The sequence below is a fragment of the Montipora capricornis genome, chromosome 4 (assembly GCF_036669925.1).
Source record: "Montipora capricornis isolate CH-2021 chromosome 4, ASM3666992v2, whole genome shotgun sequence".
NCBI classification, from domain to species: domain Eukaryota; kingdom Metazoa; phylum Cnidaria; class Anthozoa; order Scleractinia; family Acroporidae; genus Montipora; species Montipora capricornis.
The window spans coordinates 39,851,923-39,876,657 of record NC_090886.1 but is presented as its reverse complement, the minus strand read 5'-3'; the positions used below and the strand labels follow the sequence as shown (position 1 = coordinate 39,876,657).

The 24,735-nt window shown below is 44.4% G+C and overlaps 3 protein-coding genes across 3 annotated transcripts in view; all 3 read right to left on the bottom strand.

Annotated features, from left to right (window-relative positions):
- Window positions 1-7,653: 7,653 nt before the first annotated feature.
- On the bottom strand, window positions 7,654-9,653 carry LOC138044722 (uncharacterized). The gene is made up of 2 exons (XM_068891156.1): window positions 7,820-9,653; window positions 7,654-7,743 (listed from the first exon to the last, which is right to left on the bottom strand). Exon 1 carries the CDS (start codon window positions 9,633-9,635, stop codon window positions 8,595-8,597), a length of 1,041 nt encoding a protein of 346 aa, XP_068747257.1. The 5' UTR covers window positions 9,636-9,653; the 3' UTR covers window positions 7,654-7,743; window positions 7,820-8,594.
- Window positions 9,654-9,706: 53 nt separating this feature from the next.
- Window positions 9,707-12,577, bottom strand: LOC138046669 (uncharacterized). The gene is made up of 3 exons (XM_068893271.1): window positions 12,496-12,577; window positions 9,848-12,358; window positions 9,707-9,747 (listed from the first exon to the last, which is right to left on the bottom strand). Exons 1-3 carry the CDS (start codon window positions 12,575-12,577, stop codon window positions 9,707-9,709), a joined length of 2,634 nt encoding a protein of 877 aa, XP_068749372.1.
- Window positions 12,578-15,560: 2,983 nt separating this feature from the next.
- Window positions 15,561-24,735, bottom strand: part of LOC138046921 (DNA repair protein RAD51 homolog 4-like) — a 12,814-nt gene continuing 3,639 nt past the window's right edge. Inside the window, exons 7-11 of the mRNA XM_068893547.1 lie at window positions 23,440-23,544; window positions 17,479-17,572; window positions 17,011-17,081; window positions 16,728-16,895; window positions 15,561-16,023 (exon numbers count right to left, since the gene is read on the bottom strand). Of these exons, the coding sequence (XP_068749648.1) occupies window positions 15,928-16,023; window positions 16,728-16,895; window positions 17,011-17,081; window positions 17,479-17,572; window positions 23,440-23,544 (534 nt within the window). The 3' untranslated portion in view covers window positions 15,561-15,927. The remainder of the gene's footprint in view (window positions 16,024-16,727; window positions 16,896-17,010; window positions 17,082-17,478; window positions 17,573-23,439; window positions 23,545-24,735) is intronic.

Sequence of the window (24,735 nt, the reverse complement as noted above, 5' to 3'; positions counted from 1 at the left end):
TTGAACACTACTGGTACGGGAACAAGTTTTGTTGAGGAGCATGTACGCTTTGTCAAAAGTGCTGATGCTTTGCTCTCAATTGATGAAATAAAAGAGGCTGGAGAATCTGACCCAGAATTACTAGAGGTGCTGAAGGTACTTGGTGGAACTCAGAGCCTAGTAGGTAATACATGGAAACATTTTAAAGATGAACTGAGCCTTGCACAAGGCCTACTGTGGCGAGGTCGGCGGATTTATGTTCCACAGACGTTAGGGAAAAAGGCATTGGCCTTGGCACATCAGGCTCACCAAGGTATTGTGCGCTGCAAGCAACGCCTTCGTAGAATAGTGCTCTGGCCGGGGATGGACTCTGACGTGGAAGACTTCTGCCGAAATTGCGAGACATATGTGCGGCTTCAGCCACTACGACGAGACACACCTAATACAACAACTCCACTTCCCGATCACTGCTGGGAGAGGTGTGCCCTCGACCTGGTTGGGCCATTTCCTGGAGAGATCTACATCATGGCTGTTGTTTATTACAGAAGCAAATGGCCCGAGGCTATTGTCCTCAACTGTATTACACGAAAGAGTATAATTACTGTACTACACACAGCACAGAAGAGTATCACCCTATTCTCCACAAGCAAATGGGCAGGTTGAGAGATTTCATAGGTACCTAAAGCACAGTGTCAGAGCAGTAGAGTTAGATGGTTTATCCTGGACAGAGGTTCTGCCTACGATCCTGCAAGTTTACAGGTCCACTCCACATGCTGGGACTGCCATGACCCCTGCTAAGCTGTTTCTCATCCCTGAAGAGAGGTACAAGGAATATCAGAGAAAGTTATGTGAGTATACTGATGCCAAGCGACATGCACAGCAACATCACCTAGGACCTTACTTACTTACTTTATTTATTTATACACGGTAAAATCTTCAGTATAATTATATTAGAATAAAAGTTTCATTACAACTACAATGTACACTGTTTTACAAGATTGCCGTGTGGGAGCCCGACCGGCACCTACTATATAGTTGGTCAATTTCCCTTTTAAAGTATTCTAGGGAGTCTGATTGTCGCAAGCTGATTGGCAAACTATTCCATAACAGTGCTCCGCTATAACAAAAAGCACGCTTGCCATAATTTGTGCGCAGCAAAGGCAACTCAAGTTTAGCCTCTACGTTTCTTAAGTTACGCTGGGGTGAGTCCATTGATTGTTTTAAACATTAATATAGCTTTAAGCTTTTGTCGGCGAGTAGTTAGATCATCCCAATTTAACAGATTTAAAAGGAAAGTGGCACTTGTGTCGTAATTGGACCTGGTAATCGCCCTGGCAGCCCTATTTTGAAGCTTTTGAAGTTTATCACTTAAGGTTAAGTTGCAATCGCCCCAAACGGAGCTACAATAATCAAAGTGGGGTAAGATCAACGCTTGATAGATTTGGAGGGCAGTGCGCTTCGAGATGTATGGTCTTATTCGTTTAAGGGCGCCTATAGTTGAAGATATCTTCTAGCTAAGATCACCTATATGATTAGACCATGAGAGGTGTTCGTCAATTGTCACGCCTAGTGATTTAGCTTCTTTAACTTTGGTGATTAATTTAGCATCAATCTCAACGTTTACTTGATTGTCTGAAAATGAATTTAAACGTTGGTTTGACCCAATAACCATACATTCGGTCTTCGCAACATTCAAGCTCAGTTGTTTTGGAAATGAGCCATATATTAAGACTTCTTAACTCTGAATTTAAACCTTTCTCAAGATCAGTCAATGTGCTGGCGGCAAAGGTTATGTTAGTATCATCAGCAAACATCCTTGGGGAGGTCAACCTAAGGCAATTTGGCAGATCGTTAGTGTAAACTAGGAATAAGAGTAGTCCTAGGTTGCTACCCTGTGGGATGCCACACGAAACCGGTACAGCATTAGACAACTGTCCAGCAAGACTACATCTCTGACTTCGGCGGAAAAGATAAGATTCAAATCACTTAATACTGATTGTATCAACACCATATATACGGAGCTTCCGTAAGAGAATATTGTGATCAATGGTGTCGAAGGCGTTTTTAAGATCTATGAAAACTACACCCTTGACAAGGCCATTGTCGATATTAACCGACCAGTTGTTTGCAGCATCAACCAGGGCAGTAAGGGTACTGTGTAACGATCGAAATCCAGATTGACAGTGGCTTAGTAGGTTGTTAGCGTTAAGATACTCACTTAGTTGATCACAAGCACATTTTTCAAATATTTTGGCAACGGTCGGTATTGCAACAATTATTATCGAGGTGTTAAGCCGAAGATGAAGAAGACGAAGCGGATAATGGCGGTTCAACAAGAGCACATGTTTTTATTCTTCAAAACGAGGCTAACCGACGTCACGGTTTACAATGATAGCCAATGTTAAGCAATATTGTTACATCCTCCCCTTTTTTTTTTTTTTTTAGCGAAAATGAACTAAAGCAACGTTGCGAGTGTCTCTCAGTCCTTACAAAAGAGTAATAGAGGAAACAAAAAAAACAACAACGAACCAAAAAAAAACAAAAAATGATTAAGTCTTAACATAGTCCTGGAATCTAACTGGTTCTTTGATGACACGGCCCGAGCGAGTACGCACAGGTGACGACTGCTTGGTGGTCCTTGCTTCCAGGTGGCTTTTCTGGCCGTTCGCAGCTCTTGTGTTTGGCAATTGAGTATCCTGACCCCGTTGAGGTCCAGGCAGTGGATCTGGTACAGGCAGTGCATCCGCTGCGGGAATGGTAGGGCTCTTCACTAGGTGCTGCCTATTGCGTCTAAAGCTGGAACCGTGTGACTGGACTTCATAGGATCTCTCATCTAGTCGCTTTGTCACGTGACCCTCATCCCAACTATGTTTACCAAGGACAAATGGTTTCATTCTAACTGTGTCGCCAGCTTTTAAGGCCGGAAGGTCATGGGATGACCGATTGTAGTAATGCTGCTGCCTCTTTTGGTTGAGCTGGAGTTGTTCCCTTTCACAGAGGCTGGGTGGGCTTCTGGGTTCCAGGAGCGATCTTGTGGACGGTAACAAGCTTCTTGTCCTTCTCCCCAAAAGACGCTGTGCCGGGCTACTGGCAACACCTTGAGTTGGTGTGTTCCGGATATTGAGTAGAGCTAGGTACTGGTCTTCTCCTGACTTTGATGTCTTGCGTAACATTCTTTTTGCCGTCTTCACAGCCGATTCAACTTTTCCATTGGCCTGGCTGTGGTGCGGTGATATGGTAGTGTGCTCAATGCCCCATGTCTTGGTAAAAGATTTGAATTCACGTGATGTAAATTGGGGGCCATTATCTGTAACCAGTTGTCTAGGAATACCATATCGTGCCAGGTGTGACTTCAATCTTTTGATCACAGTTGATGATTTGGTGTCGGTGAGTGGATCCAATTCCCAGAAGTTGGACTTGTAGCAGACGGTGACGAGGTACTCTTTGTCATTACAGGTGAAAAGGTCTGCCCCAATTTTCTCCCAAGCTCCGTCCGGGATTTCATGAGACATGAGCGTCTCTTTACAAGGTGTTAGTTCATACTCGCGGCATGTCTCACAGGTGCGAATCCAAGCTTTTAATTCCTTGTTCATGCCGGGCCAATAAACATGTTCCCTTGCACGGCGCAGGCAGGCCTCAATTCCTTGGTGTCCACTGTGGACATCTTTGTTGACAGCTGTGCGCATTCCCTTTGGTATAACAAGCCGCTCGCCACGAAATATAAGGCCATCAGTGACTGCGAGCTCATCCCTAACACTGAAGTATGGGGTGACAAGGGGTGGGAGCGATTTCTCATCTGCTGGCCAACCTTCCTGTATTACGCGTTTCAGCTGTTGAAGAGAGGTGTCATCGTTGGTGTATTGGCGGATCTCGCGGATCTTCTCGTCAGGCATGATCAGGTAGGAGAGGGCATTTATGGTCTCGAATTCTTCTTGTCCACAATCAGAGGCTTTTGGCAGGTGAGCCCTGCTGAGCGTGTCGGCCAGGTACATCTCTTTACCATTTAGGTATCGCACTTCAATGTCATATGCCAGGGCGCGCATTAGCATTCCCTGTAAGCGTTTAGGGGCTCTGTCCAAGGGCTTCTTTACGATGCTTGCAAGTGGTTTATGATCTGAGTACACAGTCACAGGGCGGCCAAACGTGTACTGGTGCCACTTTTCTAGGGAAAATACAATTGCGAGCATCTCCTTCTCTATGGTAGCATATCTCGTTTCTGCCTCACTCAAAGCACGGCTGGCGTATGCTAGCGGCTGACCGTCTTGAAGTAGGGCGGCTCCCAGTCCCTGTCCACTAGCGTCACACTAGATCGATAGGTTTTTACTTGGATCGAAGTAAGCTAGCACAGGTGCGTTTGTCAGCAAACGCTTCATCTCTGTAAAGGCTTTCTCGTGTACAGCATCCCACATCCACTCGGAGGTAGGGAGAGCTAGGTCATAGATTGGACGCATCACATCGGCAAGGTTTGGAACAAATTTAGACAGGTAATTTACTGTTCCTCGTAGTCTTTCTACAGATGCTTTGTCTTGAGGAGGAACCATGTTTTGGACTGCTTCCACTTTAGTGGGGTCTGGCTTGAGGCCATCACTGGTTAAAACATGACCCATGAACGGAATCTCGCTGAGACCAAAGCGGCACTTCTCTTTGCTCAAGGTGATACCCTTATCAACACAGCAGTTGAGGAAGGTACGGACACGTGTATCGTGTTCCTCATCTGTTCGACCCCAGATAATCACATCGTCAGCGATACAGCGCACCCCTTCAAGGCCCTCAAGAGCATGATGCAGACGTTTTTGGAAGATTTCGCTGCTGACTTTCAAACCAAATGGGAGACGCAGCCACCGATAACGCCCAAAAGGGGTGGCAAATGTGGTTAACAAACTTGATGCATGATCGAGCTCACAGTGGAGGTACCCAGACTTGAGATCACAAACAGAGAATACTTTCGCCTTGGTAAGTTCTGGAAGTACATTTTCCAGAGTGGGAAGCTGGTAGTGTTCGCGCTTCAGTGCGTCATTTAGAGGTCGGGGATCAATGCAGATACGAATTCCAGCTTTCTTTTCAGCAACAGACATCTGACTCACCCAGTCAGTGGGTTCGTCGACAGGCACAATGATACTCGCGTCCACAAGACGCTGGAGTTCATCTTTGACAACTTGTTTTCTAGATTCAGGCAGGGTGCGTGCACAACGGATTACAGGAGTGGAACCTTCAATCAATGTCAAGTGAACCTTCTTTCCAGGTAGGGTACCAGGGGTGTCCTCAAAAGCCTCAGGAAACTGTTTGAAGTGTTGATTTTCGTGGTTGACAGCATTAACTGCTTTAAACAGGTCATAATGAACACTTATGAGATTCATCTTCTGTGCGGCGGTACCACTGAGGAGAGGTGTGAGGTGGTCTTTAACAATGACGAAGTCCACCTTGTACGTTTTCTTGGTAGCGGGGTTCTTGACTTTCACTTTACACTTGCCAAGAGCGGGCATAAAGGTTTTGTTCCACATCTGAAGATGGACCCTCTCAGGGCGGATAGCATGCTGATCCCTCAGGAAGTGTTTAGGAAGAATACAAACTGTAGCCCCACTGTCGATTTGCATTTTGACAGGTCTTTCGTTTACCTCCATTTCGCAGAAAATAAGCTGGTTTCCAGGACTTACTGAATTCACAAATTCACTTTCGAGAGCTGTTACAGTGCTGATTGTCCCAGTGCTGCTTACGGATGAGTCGGAGGAGTAACCGTCGCCCAGAGAGTTGACACCTTGGTGTTTACATTTTGTTGAAGCTTTAAAGTGATTTCTTTCACCGCAGGATGCACAGGTCTTTCCCCAAGCAGGGCACATTTCTTTTTTCATTACATGAAGTTGGAGACAGAATAGACATTTCTTCTTTCCAGAATGCTTATCATCACTCTGGGGAGGCTTCTTGTGCTGGAGTTTGTTTGGGGCTGACTTCTTTGTCTTCTTCGAAATATCCTTGACCTTGTTGATTTCTTCGTTCTTCAGAGCCTTCATGTGAAGAGAAGCAGCTTCCATTCCCCGACAGATTTCAATAGCTTTATTAAGAGTCAGATCGTGAGTAGAGAGGAGTTCTTCACGTGTTTTGTCATCCGAGATTCCTAAGAGTAGGCGGTCCATTATTAACAAGTCTCGCATGCAGTCACAGAAACCACAGGTTTTGGCCATGTTTCGCAAAACTGAAAGATACTCATCGATTGACTCGCCAGAGGCTTGATCTCTACGGTTAAACTGAAAACGTTCAAAGAATTCCTGTGTTTGGCCAAGAAAGTGCTGATCGTATTTGGCTAGAATATCCGCCATTTTATTTCTGTCCTCACCTTCGGAGAATTTCATGCCGTTGTAAAGTCGCAAAGCTTCTATTCCAATCGTGTGCAGTAAAATAGCGCACTTGTAGTCTTCTGGCTGGCTGTTTAAGCCCGTGATAATACAGTAATTATCCCATCGTTGTTTCCAGATTTTCCAGTTGTCAGCCCGATCGCCTTCGATCTCTAGAGGTTGCGGAGGAGAAACTTGTGGCCTTCGAAAAGCCGGAGCTGGAGCGAGCGTTCCAGAAGCTTGACCGCTAGAATCAGTCATTATGTTCTTTGTTTTACCGCTGCCATCATGTAACAATTATTATCGAGGTGTTAAGCCGAAGATGAAGAAGACGAAGCGGATAATGGCGGTTCAACAAGAGCACATGTTTTTATTCTTCAAAACGAGGCTAACCGACGTCACGGTTTACAATGATAGCCAATGTTAAGCAATATTGTTACAGGTATGACGGATATTGGTCGATAATTGTTGGGGTCATCCCTTTTGCCCTTTTTTAAAATAGGAGTCTCTCTTGCCAATTTCCACTCATCTGGAAAGATACTAGTCTCGATAGATTTAGCAAAGATTAGTGTAAGAGATGGTGAAACTATGCTGGCAGCCATTTTTAATAGTTTATTTGGAATATTATCTAGTCCGGCCGACTTCCTCTCATTTAGTTTGGACAACAGCTTATAAACTACATTCAACGATGGTTTCACTTGGTGTGAGATATGTTTCAGGCTCTAAATCAGATGCTGGAATTTCTGAGGCCAGCCTTTCACCAATGTTTGAAAAGTGCAGATTTAGTTCTTCAGCTATTTCAAGGGGTTCAGTTACAATTTGCTCGGCAATTTTAATTTCCGAAATATTCCCAGCCTTGTTTCATCGTCGCGAAGACAGTTCATTGATTAAATACCACGTTTTTTTGGGATTTGACTTGCTGAGTTCCAGATTGTCAATGAACTATTTACGTTTGGCTTTCTTAATTTCGTTATTTGTCTGGTTCCGGGCTCGTTTGTTTTGATCCCAAGTTGACTGTTTACCTGGGGATATTGTATTTGTGGCAAATACAAAATTTGGAAAATTGATTCCCACGTTTGGTAATCAGAGGTATGTAATTGTTCGTAGCAAAGGACCAGATACCTTTGAACTTGTCCATGCTGAGACTGGACAACGTCTCATTCCTAATGTGAAGTTTCTTAGTAGAGTGCCAAGCATGGAGCTATCACTAAAATGATGAGAATGACACCAGCTGCTTGGAGTCGGAAGAGTTCACGGGGGCAGCAATGCCTCCTTTAGATCAACTCGAAACTGTAAGCACCAAATCGTAGACAATTAATAAGGGTTCCATTTAATGCTTACTACAATTGAAGTGATCAAGAGGTAATCCGAACGCATTCGAAGTCAATATTTGAAGATCAGCAATGACAATGACAATAAAGAAACAATGGTTCGACTGAAAGGAAATAAATCACAATATTTCTAAGACACTGATGCACTGATTGAAAAAACACAGCATAAAGTAAACTTACAAATATTCCTCTGATCCGGAGAAGCGAAGAAATACACGAAGAAAGGTTAATTAAACAGCAGAAAACTAAAGCAGAACACTAGCGAGTGAAAGCACGTGGCAATTGAAAAACTTGATTGAAAACTGATCCACATACATCAAGGCGTCATGATGTAACGCAATGTCACACGCGCGTAAATAAGATAGAGTAACAATCACGTGTGGAAAAAACAAATAAACAGATAGAGAAGTTTGAATCTAACATACCGGCCCCTAAATGCGACAATTAAGCATTTATACAAAGTTGAATGATTCAAACGACAAAATAAACTTGAGAAGTTGTTCCTAATCAACTAAGATCAAAAAAATTCCAATCAATCAATGTCAATTCGTTGAAAATCAGAAGATAATCAGGTATATCAGGAGGAAAGTGTTCCCCTTCACGTCTTAAACCAACTTTTCCGCGAGGGACATCGTCAAGATCCACAGTGCTTAGCTACGCTCATGTAGTCGAGGCGCCTCCAGCAGAACGATCTTATTGATGAGGCGTTCCAGGACTGACGTTTTGGTCTTCAATGCTACTCTCCTTACTAATCCATCCCCCTTGTTCGGTTTCACTTCCTGGATACGACCGAGGGGCACGAATTCCTTGGAGAGTTCTCGTCTACCACAAGGACGACGTCTCCAACCTCGAAGTTAACTGTTGATCTTGTCCACTTCTGTCTTTCTTGCAAACTAGGGAGATAGTCATTGAGCCACCTGCGCCAGAAAACGTCTGATAAATACTGAACTTGTCGCTATCTCCGACGGGTATAGACGTCTTCCTTTCTGAAAATGCCAGGCGGCAGTGTAGTACCAGACCGTAGCAGAAGAAGGTGATTTGGAGTAAGGGCCTCGAGGTCTCTTGGATCGTCGGACACCTTCGTCAGGGGCCTGCCATTGACTATTGATTCCACCTCGCACATGAGAGTGGCAAGCCCTTCGTCGTCGAGGACCTGCTCTTTTAAGAGGGCACTCATCACCTTTCGAATGGTGCAGATGCAGCGCTCCCACACGCCACCACGGTGAGAACCTGCTGGGGGATTGAAGATCCACTGCACATTTCTCTGCGAGAGGAACTCCGCGATGACTTCCTGATTCCACCGATCAATAGCATTTCTCAGCTCCTTTTCGCCCCGGACAAAGTTGCCGCCATTATCGGATCTGATCTGTTCAGGCTGCCCCCTTCTAGCGATAAAACGACGCATGCAGTTCACAAAGGAATCTGTGTCCAAGCTGTGAACTACCTCGATGTGGATCGCATGTACGGTCAAACAAGTGAAGATCACACCATATCTCTTGGCTTGGCTCCTTCCGCGTCGAACCCAAAAGGGCCCAAAACAGTCAACGCCAACATAGGTAAATGGGGGCTTGTTTGGAGTGACCCTGTCTTGCGGCAGGTTTGCCATCTTCTGCTCTCCAACTGGTGCTTGTCGCTTTCTGCAGCTGAAACAGTCTCTAAGGGTCCTTTTCACTGCAGCTCTTCCCTTCACGATCCAGAATCTTTCTCTGATCATGGAGAGTACGTGTTCAGTGCCAGAATGTCCAGAAGCGTTATGGTAGAACCTGATGATCAAACGGACAACATGGTGTGAGGCCGGCAGAATTATTGGGTGCTTTGCATCCAGCTTAACGGGTGCCTTCTCGAGCCGTCCGCCTACACGTAGTAGACCGTCCATCAACTGAGGGTCGAGCTTGAAGATTCTACTAGATTTCTTGACTCGAGGTTTCTTGGCTTTGGTGGTGCCTGCCCTGTCAACTATCACACTTGCAACCTTTAGAGTGGCAATCTCTTCCATGAAACTCTCCTTCTGAACATGTATCAGGATTTCTCTTTCAGCTTTGTTCATTTCTTCTACGGTGATTGGCTCTAATCTTGCTGACTTGTTGAGGGGCAGGGGTCCTGACTTGCTGCGTTCAACAGCTCTTCTTAGGTTAGCTCGGTAACACAGTATCCATGCCACAAACTTCTTTAAGCGGTGCCATTGGGAAAGGCGTCCGAAGAATTGACCAAGGGTCGACCCTGCTTCAGCCTTGGTTGAAAGCACTTGTGATTCTCTCTTGACCTCTGGGTCGTTCTCTGCAACCATTGATACCAAACACTGTTGGCTTGGCCATGCATCTTCTGATTTCCAAAGGAATTCAGGTCCTCGTATCCAACGTTTGTTCTTCAGCAAGGCTTCAGCTGTGAGGCCACGCGAGGCATCGTCGGCAGGGTTCTGTTTAGTGCCAACGTGTTTCCATTGAGGAGGTGAAGTGACTTCGTGTATGGCAGCGACACGATTTGCCACGAAAGTGTGAAACCGCTTATCTTTATTGGCGATGTAGCCCAAAACACAGGTACTATCTGTCCAGAAGATAGATTGATCGACTGGTATACCGATTTCCTTCGAGACCATTCTGTCCAATCGCGTTGCCACTACGGCTGCTGAGAGCTCGAGGCGAGGGATCGTCAATTGCTGGGATAACCGCGACCTGCCAATGATGAAGGAGCAGTGGACGTCACCTTTACTGTTGGTGAGGCGGAGATAGGTTACAGCACCATATGCAAACTGGGAAGCGTCTGCGAAATGGTGTAGCTGACTGGAGGCGACTTCACCGAAGTTGATGGGCTTAAAACAGCGGTTGACTCTAAGGTCTTCGAGCCAATTTCTCCAGCGTATGAGGTCCTCGTCCGATATGGGTTCATCCCACCCAAGATTTTTGCGACATAGGTCTTGAAGCAGCGACTTCGCTGGCAGGATAAATGGAGCTGCAAATCCTAACGGGTCATAGACGGAGCTGACAACAGATAGAATTCCTCGTCTGGTTGCAGGCCTGTCCTTTACACTTATCTTGAAGCCAAAGGTGTCGGATCCCATATCCCATCTGACTCCCAAGGCCCGTTCAATTGGCAGTTGATCGAGGAGAAGATCCTTCACGGAGCCTGCTCTTTTGGACAGTGGAATAGAATCAATGACCTTTCGGGAATTGGAGATCCATTTTGTCAAGCGGAACCCTCCCTTCGAGAGTAGCGTGCAGAGCTCGTTCACCAGACCAATGGCTTCGGTTTCGGATGGAACTGACTTGAAGCAGTCGTCAACGTAGAAGTTGTCCTTGACGCTGTCAACCGCTTCCTTGCTAAATTCTTGGCAATTGTTTTCTGCGGTTTGCCGGAGACCGAAGTTAGCACAGCTTGGTGATGATGTGGCACCGAAGAGATGCACCATCATCTGATATTCTTCTGGTTCACTGTTCAAGTCATTGTTTGGCCACCAAAGGAACCGAAGAGCGTCACAATCGTTAGGACTGACACGTACTTGGTGAAACATTGACTCTACGTCGGCCATAAGAGCAACAGGTTCCTGTCGGAAGCGTGTCAGAACGCCAACCAGGTTGTTTGTAAGGTCAGGTCCCTGAAGAAGTTGGTCGTTAAGTGATGTACCCCAGTATTTTGCTGCGCAGTCGAAAACGACACGGACTTTGCCCGGCTTGTTCGCATTAAGGACGGGATGGTGAGGTAGGTACCACACTGCGCCAACAGGACGGTCTAGCCGGTCTCCTGGCACCTTGCGAGCATGGCCATTCTTTAGCAAGTCGTCGACGAACGCAGAATACTTTGAATGAAGCTCTTCGTCCTTAAGCAGCCTTCTCTGTAACAACTTCAAATGGTGTTCTGCTAATGGTCGGTTGTTCAGCAGGTTAGGTGGGGTGTTCCTCCAAGGTAAGGCTACTTCGTAATGACCTGACTTCAGTTTAATGGCGTGCCAATCTTCTTTGGACGGCGCTGCGTCCTTGTCGTACGCTGAATCGCTGAACTCTAGATTGCAGAACCTTGTGAACTGTTGGCTGAGTTCCTCGTCTGCCTTGATGAAGTTCGCTGTACGACGGGAATTTCCCTTTCGGTCAAGAGGACCATTGAGTGTCCACCCGAATATCGTTTTTACTGCATACGGTCCTTTGTCGTTACTTGCTATTACTCTTTTAGGTGCTAAAGCCTTCGGAACATCATTTCCGATAAGCAGGCCAATGGGGGCGTCAATCTTGGGCAGCTGAATGCCTTTGAGGTAAGGATACTTGTTTACGTCCTTTTGTTGCGGGATGCTGTTTTTACCAACTGGTAGTTGTGGGGTCGAGAAGACAGTTGGGAGCTCAACGAAGTTCCGTTCGTTCAAGTCGAACACTTCCAGCTTGAAGACCTTGCACTTCGTCACGCTATCGTGCTTCCCCAAGGTTGTCAATGAGAGGGTAGTCTGTTCGCCATCGACAGTTAACATTTCCATGAGCTGCTGACTGCAGAATGTCGTGTTCGATCCACTATTCAAGAGGGCGTAAGTTAAAACTGGGGGGTCCGCACTTCTGGCCCTGACTTTAACAGGTACGATAGGAAGGCCAATCGTTGGTACGCCGGCCCCAGTTGAAGCACATTGACGGTCGCCATTGACGTAAGCATTGTGCGCCCCGTCATTGTTGTTCCCAGTCGCTCTTCTGTCGTCTTCGTTAATTGGACCTTCGTTGGAGGGGAAGTTCCCAACGTTACGATCTGGCGATTTTGGATGGAGAAACGTCGAATGTTTCGTACAGCAAGTGGGAATTTTGCAATAGCTGTTCTTCGGACAGGATTGGACTTTATGGCCAGGTTGAAAGCAGTTCTCGCAGAGTCCTTGTTTGCGAACGAACGAACGTTAGTCTCTGGTCCACCGACTGCTTCTTGAATTGACGACAGCGGGTCAACCACTGGTTCTCCTTGCATAAATGGCATTTAGGCGTGGCCTTCATTATATCACGCCTGTTTTCATTGTTCTCACTAACAGGTTCGCCTCCCAGAGTCGCAAAATTGTCACTGCGTCGGGGTCTGCGGTCATTGGAAGTCCTTCCTTGGTTTCTGCGTTGGGAATGGCTGTTGAAAGTAATGGTCTCCTTGTTCGGCCACAGCGTAGATGCGCTCTTCAGCCTCCATCTTAGCAATTTCGGTCTGGAGCTGGAGTTGTTGTTTGCGTTGTTCGAGGCGCAATCTGGCCTCTTCTTGCTGCTGCTTTAGCCTCAACTCTTCTTCCTGCAAACTTTGTTGCTGGCGCAGAGCGGCTGCCTCGGCGGTTAACGATGCTCTTTTCGCCGCTGCAATTGTTCGAGGACTGGCGGCTGACGATCCGGCTTCCGAAGAGCGCAGACTTGTATGCGACGATTTGGAACGCGATGTGCGTGTATGGGATCTGGTCCCAGTATTGCTGACAGAGTCATACAGGTTTATTTCACTTTCCGCTCTTGAGAACCACTCTTCGAGTGTCCATTGAAAGTTGACGATCCGTTGATTCTTGCACTCGAAATACTCCTGCGAGTCTTGAATTTCGAAATCATCTTCGAGGGTGGCGTGGTATGCGTTTTGGGCTTCTCGGAAATTCTTGGCGATTTCTTCGAATTCCTGGGCCCATTTACGAACATCAGCAACGTTTTCACGGTTTGTAAAGCTTTCCGTCAGTTCCTTGATTTTTCTGGTGATGCGTGCCTTTGCTGCACTCCTTGTTTTGCGACACTGAAGGGACTTTTCATGCTTAATTCCTTCGTTGTCGAGGGTAACATTAGGTCGCCTGTCGCGAGTTGAACGAGTTGACTCTTCGCTCGAAGCTTCAGCCATATTCCTTATTTTCGAACTAATGTAAGCACCAAATCGTAGACAATTAATAAGGGTTCCATTTAATGCTTACTACAATTGAAGTGATCAAGAGGTAATCCGAACGCATTCGAAGTCAATATTTGAAGATCAGCAATGACAATGACAATAAAGAAACAATGGTTCGACTGAAAGGAAATAAATCACAATATTTCTAAGACACTGATGCACTGATTGAAAAAACACAGCATAAAGTAAACTTACAAATATTCCTCTGATCCGGAGAAGCGAAGAAATACACGAAGAAAGGTTAATTAAACAGCAGAAAACTAAAGCAGAACACTAGCGAGTGAAAGCACGTGGCAATTGAAAAACTTGATTGAAAACTGATCCACATACATCAAGGCGTCATGATGTAACGCAATGTCACACGCGCGTAAATAAGATAGAGTAACAATCACGTGTGGAAAAAACAAATAAACAGATAGAGAAGTTTGAATCTAACAGAAACTACAGTTTCAGATGATAGGAATCCCGCAGATAGTGGTCCTGCCGATTCAGCGAAGGAACTGAGACGTTCAACTCGAACACCAAAACCAAAGAGAGATGCTGACTTTGTTTATTACTAGAACGTCAAAACTCTATTGTATGAAGCATCGTTATATTTTGATTGTGTTGAGTTGTATTCTTATTTTTGAACTTTGAACTTTGAACTTTGAATAGGACTTCCGTTGAACTATTGAACTATGGGTTAGGATGGGATGTTATATCCTGGTATCCCTGTGTATCGCAGGCCTGGCTGCGAAGCTGTGAAACGTTTCAGCAACGTTTGGATAACATGTGTTCTGGACAAACTGTGTGTACCTCTTAGTCTGTTTAGCCACGATTAAAGTTACTTGCGGTACTACAAAAGCAAAATTAGTCTCCCACCTTCCCCTTGTTTGCCGGAATATCCCGGATTTAAACAGCTTGATAACATTCAAATTTTCCATGCATTTTTTCCCCGATTCCTTGATCAGCCTGCAAATCATTCGGGAGACAACAGAAGGCAATATCAAGTCCCTAGTATTCGAGCTGATAGCTGTCGTGTGCCTACTCTTGTACCTCGTTGAATGGCAAGCCCTTGTAGGGGTTCTATTTTAGGAGTGGTAGGTCCTTGTGTCTTTAAAATATCATCTCTGCGCGCGCGTTTGCGTTTGAAAACTGTTAAATTTACGGACCAACGCATCTCACTTGTGAGTGAGCTGGTGACTGGGATCCGTGCACGTAAGGACGGTGCCTACTAATTCAAAGGTATTTTCGCGCGGTTTTCTGAATATGCAGGAAAAGCAGATCTCAACATGTGTTATTGAAATCCAAAAAGAAAATTGGGGGTAACCACGCATTTTTCGAAGATAATTAATCAACAATATTTGTAAAAAGCTTTAAAATAAAAAACAATGTATGGCGTTGTTTGCCAAATTGAAGCTTAATTGCCTCTGAAAATTGCATGGTTATCCCCAAGTTTCTTTTTGGATACCAAGAGAAATTGCTAAGTTCTGCTTTCTCCACATAGTTGAAAAACCGCGCAAAAATATCCCTGTGTTAATAAGCACCGCCGATAAGAAATCCGAGTATCTCGAGATGCGCAGAACGTATGCGAAATAACAATAGTAGGCACCGTCCTTAAAATGCACGCGTTGGAGCAAAACTATCAAGAACAAGTAGAGGAAATGAGGAAGTAAGCCGATGGGAATCTTGTGAGTCAAGAGAGGTTGTTTAACATTTACACAAATTCCTGGAAATTCTGGTTGGGATAAAAGTGATAAGTCTAATTTGGTGCCCGAACCTGAACGTTGGTGAACGGCATTTAATCTGCTTGGCTCGGACTCTGCTTCCAAAAAGCCAGATCGTCATATTGGATGAGCCAACTGCGCACGTGGATCCAAATACAGAGAAAACCATCTGGACCACTGTGCACGACAAACTGAACAACTCCACTGTCATCACTATAGCACATGGACTAAATACTGTCAAAGATTGTGACCTCATCTTGGTGTTAAAGGAAGGCGAGGTTGCTGAGCTAGACAGTATTGATTCTCTTCTAGTTCGGGTGGGAGCGATTTTCCACCAAATGGCCACTTCACAAAATGTATTCCAATAAGTGATTGAAGTCTTTTCTATTTCTTCTAACGCATGGAAACCACAAGTACAGTTAATAGTCGTAACGTTTTGTGCAAACTTGCAAGACTTTCTTAATGGTCCGACTGGAATTTCTGACACACTTGAATTAAAAAAGAGGCGCAAAACGTATTGACACTGGAAACGTTTACAACTTAGACTTAGACTTTTAGTTCAAAAAAGTCCAACGGGACAACAGGACAATGCTTCTTGAAAAATGTCTTTCCGCAAAATTTCAGTTTAAAAGCAATAAAGAGGCCGACACTATCATGGAAGCACTGTTTTGAACTACACCAACACAAGTTGATGTAACAAAAGTTCATACTTCGTCTGCAAGCAAGTCAGAATTTTTCGTTTTGTTCCATTGCAATATTTTGTCGTCTCTGACTGCGTACGCCACCATGGTCAATGTAAAACGTACAGCAAACTTGTACTTTCTGTGAAGTAAAAAACTCAAATAAAAAATTAATAATAATAATAACAATAATAATAATAATAATAATAATAATAATAAGACCTAGTGGTACTTCCCGTCTGGGTTCAGGTCCTACCATTGCCACTAAATGGTTTCTTAACCCCACAATATTTACAAATGTACTTGACGCATTTATTTCTACACGCAACCGACAATCTTCAAGCTTGAAATACCAGAGTACCGATATAAAAAGTTTGTTGATACCAATATTTGGCCTCAACCCAATCCTTGGTTTGCGATTTCCTAGAAATATTTCGATTTTCACGGTCTCTATTTAGGTAATTGAAACGATGATTATTTATCTCAATCGTACTGATTAAAAATATCTAAAACTTTTGATTACACATGTTGTATGACATGGAAATATGTCAACATTAAACTGCTTTCAGTTGAAAAAGAAAACTCAAGTGTAATAATTTCGGCACACTTTTCCAGTGGAAGTAACTGCTTGAAATCCTCCACAACATCACACACCTACCTCACTTGGCCATGGGAGCCGCCCCCCATTCCCCCCCCCCCCCCCAGACAGTAGCCACCATGAAGTAACATACATTTAGAAGACACATTCCCCATCCATGAAGACACATGATAAATTCGCTGTCCAGAACAATTCCAGCCACTTCAAAGAAGACTACGAAAACCTAGGGTTGGAAATGAAAACATTACCTGTCTGGTAGACTTTGTGACAGTGGCAATTCTTTTGCTTTCTGAAGTCCCAATCTGTTTTTGTATAAACAATCTCGTGTTTGGAACATGAGCCCAGGTTGGGCCAAGGGCAGGTTTGACAGAAAATGAAGACAACTTGGAGGAATCGGTGACCACATTGTTGGTTATCTAAAAAAGTTCAGACAATGCAATGTGCCTTCAGAAAATCGAAAGAAGAAAATGAATTTGAGCTTTTCAGCAATAAAAGACTCAAAGAAGGAAGGACAACATGTCAAAAACGCACCACAACTGCAACTGAATGTTCAAAAGCCAGAGATTTCAAAATCCGTGAAAGCTTGACCATCAACGAATGACCTAAGGGGGGGAGGGAGATAGCAAACGAGGTGCACAATAATTAGCAAACTGACTGACTTGTACTGTAGTATTTATCACTACAAGCTAACGGCAGGGTAGTTGTTGGAGAATGCTGTATAGGACTGGTCACTGCCACTGAGGACTTGCATGTCATTGATCTAGATCAGTGCTCTTAATAACAACCACAAGTCATTTTGACATAGAATTGAATGGGTTTCACATACCACGGCAGAAATGTAAATACATCTGTTTGTAGTTTTGGAAACCCACATGGTCTAAAACCTACCCAAATATTTACTTTGGAAAATTTCAATGTCATTTACTAATAATTTATTTTGAATGCTATGTACATGAAACCTACACTGTATCAGTCACACTGATGGAATTGAGGTATTACCATGAATTTGTTGGCCACCAAGAATAGGAGATACAACAGCAGCTAAACAATCAACAATTATCAATTTAAGATGTGGAATGTTGCCATCTTCACCCTAGAAAAAAAAAACAACATTACTGGTAATCAAGTGTTAGGGGGTTCATACAGTACCTGTCTCAATTGGGTAAAATCTAGCTACAGCTGTATTTGTCATTCATAAGGTGCAGCTCTATTTTACATGTACTAGTCTACTTTAATTTACTCTAATACGTTGCTGGTCACCATATATCAGCACCTCCCACTTCTACGATCATACATGGCCCGAGTTTCAGTTGATCTCAACCTCAGTCGGGGGTTCCTGGCCAGGTCCTCTGGTTGTTCTCCCTCATACCTCTCTATGCCCAGCTAATACTTACATTCTAGCTGATTGCTGCACTTATACACAAACCATACAGCACCTACCAAAGATGCCTGTCTACCTGAGCTGCATCCTTTATAATTCAGTTGCTGAAGACTTCTGGGCTGCTGCTGTTAGGTACATCTGTAAGTACTGGACATGGCCCAATTGAGTTTAGGATTTATCATTAATTTTATGTTGTATGACTGTTTTAGTTGTGTCCCGTTTTCCATTCCTGGAAGGCATTGTAATCTCATCTACTTCCAGGCCCAACTGTTAGTCTTTTTGGCTGATTACTCACAGGAAGTATGTAACTGTATGTGCAGTAGCTCTGACAAGATTTTGCTGCCATCCATCAGAGGAATTCATGCTGAGGCTTAACTGCCAACTTCTAGGCATCACCCTTGTCAGCCGTTGACCAGGAACTATGGTAGTTTCGGCGGCTAGCAACAGGACTGCAGTTCCTGGGGCCGCCAGCGGCAGATGCCACTGGGTGATGCCTGGTCAGGCAGCGAGCGTGTCGTATATGCTCAAGGAGTGTCCAGGCAGCAGATAACAGAGATCTTTGCTGGAAGCAGTTTTACAAGATATTAATGTGACCAACGCAGGCTTAGGCCCTGCGTGATGACTGCCAGATCCAGTCGGATGCTGCCTCTGCTTCTTCTTGAAGAGTCTTGATTGCTGCTCGGAGAGTTCTTGTTGGGAGTCCAATGTTTGACAAGAAGGACCCGGTCGATCTTGCAATGAAACCGCGGCACCCAACTGCATGGGTATAACACTACAGGCCCAGCCACAGTCTTCACAGTTAGCACGGAGGGGCTCGTAAAGGGTTCTCTTGCGTTCGTTTGCGAACTCAAAGTTTCCTTCCCAAGGCACAGTTAGTTCAACCAGGTGCATGCATTTACGGTAGTCAGACCAGATTATGATGTCTGGGTAATGATCTACTTTTGCCAAAAAGGCAAACAAAAATGGGGGGTCACCGTGCTTGTTTTCGAGATCATGAGGTGCACTTTTAGGGCTTGTTTATATGGTCTCGGTTACCCAAGACATCCCTCCTTCCCGAGACAACTTTACCGAGCGTCTATATGAGAATTGCGTGACCGTGACAAAGTTGACCCTACTTAATTATGCATATATTTTAAGACACATCTTCAAAAAATGCGTATCATCATTTGCCTTTTTCTTTCTTTCTAGTTCGTTTTTGTTAAGTATAGTTGCGTTTTCACATTCATCAAATGGACTAACCATCTTAACGCAGCAGTAATATGTAGTTTAAATAAAATACTATTTATGAATCGAGAGTTTCCGTTGACAGCGGTGAGAATTTTGGCGGGAAAAAACTTTCTTTCGAAAGTAAATGCTAAAAACATGTATAAGCTCCCAAATTGTTGCTTCTTTGATTTTTATGAGCCAAACTGTTTACATGCAAAAAAGTTGTCTCGCCTGCAAGGGTTACCCTACCTGCCGATGTGAGACAACTCGCCTCCCCGAGTTGTCTCGCCCAGCCGACTTGTCTCGCCCACCTCATGTTGATAGAATTTTTAAACAAATGAGTGGAAAAATATCTTGCCCAGCGAAAAAGTTGTCTCGTCTGCCAGGGTTACCCTACCTGCTGAAGTGAGACAACTCGCCTCCCCGAGTTGTCTCGCCCACCTGACTTGTCTCGGCCACCTCATGTCGATAGAATTTTTAAACAAGTGATTGGAAAATATCTCGCCAAGCGTAACTCGGAGGGAGGATTGTCTCAGGTACCCGAGACCATATAAACAGGCCCTTAAAAGCTTGCGTTATTTTAGGACGATCTTAGCTTACAACTGTCAGCAATAAAAAAGCTACATTAGGTAAATTTAGATCAGGTAAACAAACTCAATTCAACATAACTAATATAACTAAATCAACTTTTGCAGCTGATGTCTTTTTTCTGTGGTGAAATAGACCTTGAAAAACGATACATATTAGTCTAAGAAAGAAAGCTGCCATAGCACGAGAGCATAAAAGGCAAAATATTTCTAACTTCTCACGTACAGATTTTTTTTTTTTTGTTAAAATGGACAAAATCAGGAAAGGAAGTGATCTACGGAAAGACAAATGGGGGTCACCGAGCATTCAAGAGAGTAAAATTGCTGCGAAGTTCTCAAAGAGATTGTCTATTCCCACTGTCATGTCATTGCGTGACACTTCCGAGAAGACTTGGGTCCACAGCTATTTCATGACGCCACAACTAGTCCCGACTGTTTTGTTCTCTTCACGGCGGCTAGTTGGGGCTGTTCAAGTTCCATTCTTGTGGGAAATGTTTGCGCCTTTAGCATCGTGTTTACCTTCGTGGTCTGGGATGCATGAAGTGTGCGTGACATGCGCAAAAAAATACGCAGTAGCAATGGGCGCGAACGTCCTTAACTAGTCCCGACTGTTTTGTTCTCTTCACGGCGGCTAGTTGGGGCTGTTCACCTTCCTTGTGGAACTTGATGCCTTGATTTGTTATCTCTTTAACTCGTGCTTTATTGATGCTGGTGCATTAGGCCTGTGTGGCTTCGGCTATAACCTGCAACACTTTGTTGTGTCTCCAGGTATACTTCTGAAGTGATTTATTGCAAGCCGTTAGCACATGCTCTAAGGTGGCACACGTTTGGTTACAAGCACGGCAAATGTCGCCGTCAATAATGCTCCATTGTTGGAGGTTTGTAGGTGTAGGAAGAAGGTCATACGTGGACCTCAGTAGGAAGCTGATCCTCAATGGCTCCATCTGAGCAAGGGTGGGCCAGATGAGTTTTCTCTGTTCTGCCTCTTCCCAGCTTGACCAAGAACACTGTTTAGCAAACCCACCTGCTGTAGCTGATCTCCTTTCTTCATCAATGGTGCGTACTTCCTCGATAACCATCTAACAGCGCCCTTTAGGTCCCTGCGCAGAGAACCAGCGATGTGCGTTATTACCTAGGCCAGCTCTACTACTACCTTGCACAGCACCTACGATATCCTTAGTTCGAAGGATAGCTTCTGCTTCAGTCACTGCTTGTTCAGCAGACCATTTCTGGCCAGATTTCACCCCGGGTTGTACCTCGCAGATCACTTGGTCAGCCGAATCCCGGAGCATCATGTGTAGACGCACCTTCCTAGCCTTAAATTCATCCTCGACGGAAGAAAGTGGTAGCTGTACCTTTGACGAGCGACTGTACAGCCCGATAGTTGTAAAGCTGGGAGGGACACCTAGCCATTTCCTGAGACATTTGTTGATGTGCCGCTGGATTGCTTCAACACAAGTGAGTGTTACCTCGTAGATCTATGGCGGCCAAAGTAGGCGGGGAAGGAGGCCATGTTGGAAAATCCACGCCTTCCGCTTTCTGGGGAGATCTGTCTCATTGACGGCTATTAAACCCTCCTTTGCAGTCTTCTCCATTTTGGTACCGCGATGACGGTCAGTAAGTGGCATGCTATACCAACGGCCGAAACTCAGGCTGCTCTTTTACGGTTGGAATCTCGTTGCCACCAATAGAGAACTGAATTTCTTTGACTTGTCCATGCACAATGGAGTGACTGTGGCATTTCTATGGCTTGGCTTTCATACGGCACCATTCGAAAAGCTCATTCAGACACTGGAGGAGGAGCTTTGGCCCACTTCTGGATTCAGCAAGGGTTGTAACATCGTCCATAAACACTTTCACTGGAGGTAGCACTATGCCTCCATCCACCATTCCCCCCTTAATTGCATCTTTGGCTCCACGTAGCAGCATCTCCATGCACGTGATGAACAAGAGTGGAGAGATGACGCAGCCAATCATGATGCCCAACCTCCATTGTTTGCCAGTTGGTAGTGTAGCACTGGGTAGTAAAACACATGAAGGGTGAGTCAAAGTACTTTTGCAGGAGCATTTTGATCTTTCCTGGGATATAGAGGAAGTTGAGGGAACAATAGATCAGGGCCCGGTTGTTCAAAAGCCGATTAACGCTAATCCCAGATTAAAAATTAACCAAGGAGTTTATTTCTCTGATCCCAAGTGCTGTTCAACGCTGATATTCGGCAAAACTTTACATTAGAAGGAATCAATCACAAAAAAACAAAATTAAGCAAAATAAATTTTCACCAAAAAGCTGAAAACAAGAACAAAAATTTACGCTAATCCTGGATTAAGTTAATCGGCTTTCGAACAACCGGGCCCAGGTCATGGGGGACTGATCCGTAGGCATTAGCGAGGTCAAGCCAAACCACATGCAGTTCTCTCTTATCTTGCTTGGCCCTCCGGATGGAGTTCCAGATCATTTGAGCATGCTCCAGGCATCAGGGGAAGCCTGGGATACTGGCTTTCTTTACAGCGGTATCAATAAACACATTGTCCATGAGGAAGTTTGTCATGCGGCAAGTGATGACGCCAAAGAAAATCTTGCCCTTTATGTTAAGCAGCTGTCGGAAACTGCACAAAGCATTAATTGATAGTGATCGTTGATTGATTATAGTAATGAGGGTTGTTTATCTCAACCAGACAACAATAGCTTTTTTAATAGGTTTTTTGAGGTGTAGGGTTTCGGCTTTTTTTAGTAGTGTGGTCTTTGTGAGCGGTGTGTTTTGATCGGGAGAAGAAAAATCTGTGAATCGTGAAATTGTGAAAGTGTGGACGCCTTTCTTGTGTTTCCCACACAACGAAATCGGGCAAAAGTTGCCAATGCCAACTGAGCTCTTCTCTTTAGGGATTTGGATGCCATCCACGAGGCACCAGTCTGGAAGTATGAGGTCCTCTTTCCAGGCCCGTTGCAGGAGGACTGTGAGCTCAACAAGCACGATCGCACAGTTCTTACACAGCTGATGTAGGGAAAGCCATTCATGACAGGAGCACTCTTGGTACAGGCTTTCCGCACAAACTCACAAACCTCTTTCACTTTGAGGTTGGACACATCATAGGCTACACCTGGTGGGGCTGGCCTCGTAATGCCCTGCATGTGAGGCAGCAGCACATTTCGACAGGAATCGGAGTAGGTCTTTTTCAAATGATCCTCCAGCTCCTCCTGAAGCACATCCAAAACACTGCTCTTACTTCCAGTGAAAAGTGATTTAGCGAAGGCGTATGGGTTTTTGTAGAAAGCATCCCTGGTCTTCCGCTTTTGCTTCCATTGCTTGTGTTGGTTCTCAGCACGAGACAGGACTCGTATCTGTTTCCTTATGTCGTCCAGCAGGGTTGTAGTCCAGCTTTCTCATGCTCAGGGGCTTCCTTCAGTTGGTGCTTTGTGGTTCTCTGGTTTGCCCACAGTTGGCCCTTCCTCACCTGCGTTCTGTTTGGTCTCTTCACTACTTCTAGTCTCCCTTTCTTTGACTCTACTGCACCAAACTTCTCGAGACATGTTTCGTATACCACACTACTAAAAAGGCTAAGCTTGTTCCCGGAATCCCTCTGAGTCGGGAGCGGAGGATAATACTTAGGTTGCTGTCTAGGCTTACCTATTCAGCTGTTGCATTGCCTTTAGGCCATTGAATTTTGGCATTGCTAGTGGAGGCACTACAGCTATAGGTGACTGAAGCGGACATCATCAACTTGAGCACACTTTTTTTTCCATTATGCCATGGCTAGAGCTCGAGGTGCAGGGTACCTTTTTCTTACCTCATTTGACAGACTTTGTCTGACACTCTCTAGAGCTTCAATCATTGAGAATATGTCAAAGGCTTGAACAACTGATATTCTGGACAGTACATGTTTGTCAATTTCCTAAGAAGGGAAGTGGATAATAGATAGCGGTTAGGAACCACAGTAAGGGACTCACAGATCACTTCTCCATCCTTAATTTGCCAATCACTTCGATTCCCATGACATCATTTTGCTTGCCTTCCATCAATATTATAAAAGATGAGTGGGAATTGTGCAAATTTTGAAATCCAAACGTAAGCCATGCAGAGGCCTTTTACCAGCAACCACTGGCTCAGTTGGTTGAGCATCAGACTTTCGTGTGGGAAATCGCTGGTTTGGGGTCTTAAAAAGTAACTGAGGAGAAATTGCTTCCTTTATAAAATCATCTGCATACTTAATGGTTAGACTTTCCACTCTTCTCACATAGGGTAGGGACTATAAACCGTAGGCCCCATTTCAAAACCCTTCCTGTTAACCAACACTGTTTGTGAAGAGTACAAGCCTGGAGACCCTTGGTAGTCTCAGAAAAATTGTGAACTAGAGAACAGTAAGCCACCATGAAACTGTATGTGATATGTGAGGTGTATGTATATAAAGCCATTACATTATTACCAAGTAATCATCATGACCCAACTCCATGAGGTCTGCAATTTGATTGTAAGAAACTTTAAAGGGGCTAGGTCACGCTATTTTAGGTAATTTTGTTTCATTTTGTTAATTATGAGCTCTAAACGTCAAATTGGCAGAGCAAGAGTCTTTCAATTGCAAAATCACGGCCACATAACAACTGAGAATGATTTTCCAGCTTTGTAAATGACATTTTGATAAAGATTGATACAAATTTGAAAAAAGGTGGGCCGACGTTTTTCAAATTTAACCAAATTCAATCCACTTCAATCCTCTCCAGTTTTGTCCATCCATGTCCCTTCTTGGCTTCCCTGTGTTTTGTTAGAGTTCTTCTATAGTTTTGAACAGTTATTTTGATATTTTAGTTAATTCTATGACAAATCAATCAATGCTGAAATTGCCTAAACTTGCGTGACCTAGCCCCTTTAAGTTACATTACATTGTATTTTTTTCTTATTCTAGATGCAAACATGTATGCATTTTAACCCTTTGACTGAGGACTCATTACTGGGGAACCTCCGGGAGTCCATGGGTTAATGAAGTGCTCAAACATCTTTCATTTCATTCAACATAAGATTTTTTTGACAAGTAAAGGAAACATGAAATCAATTTTTCCACTTTCAACAACATTAAACAAACTCATGA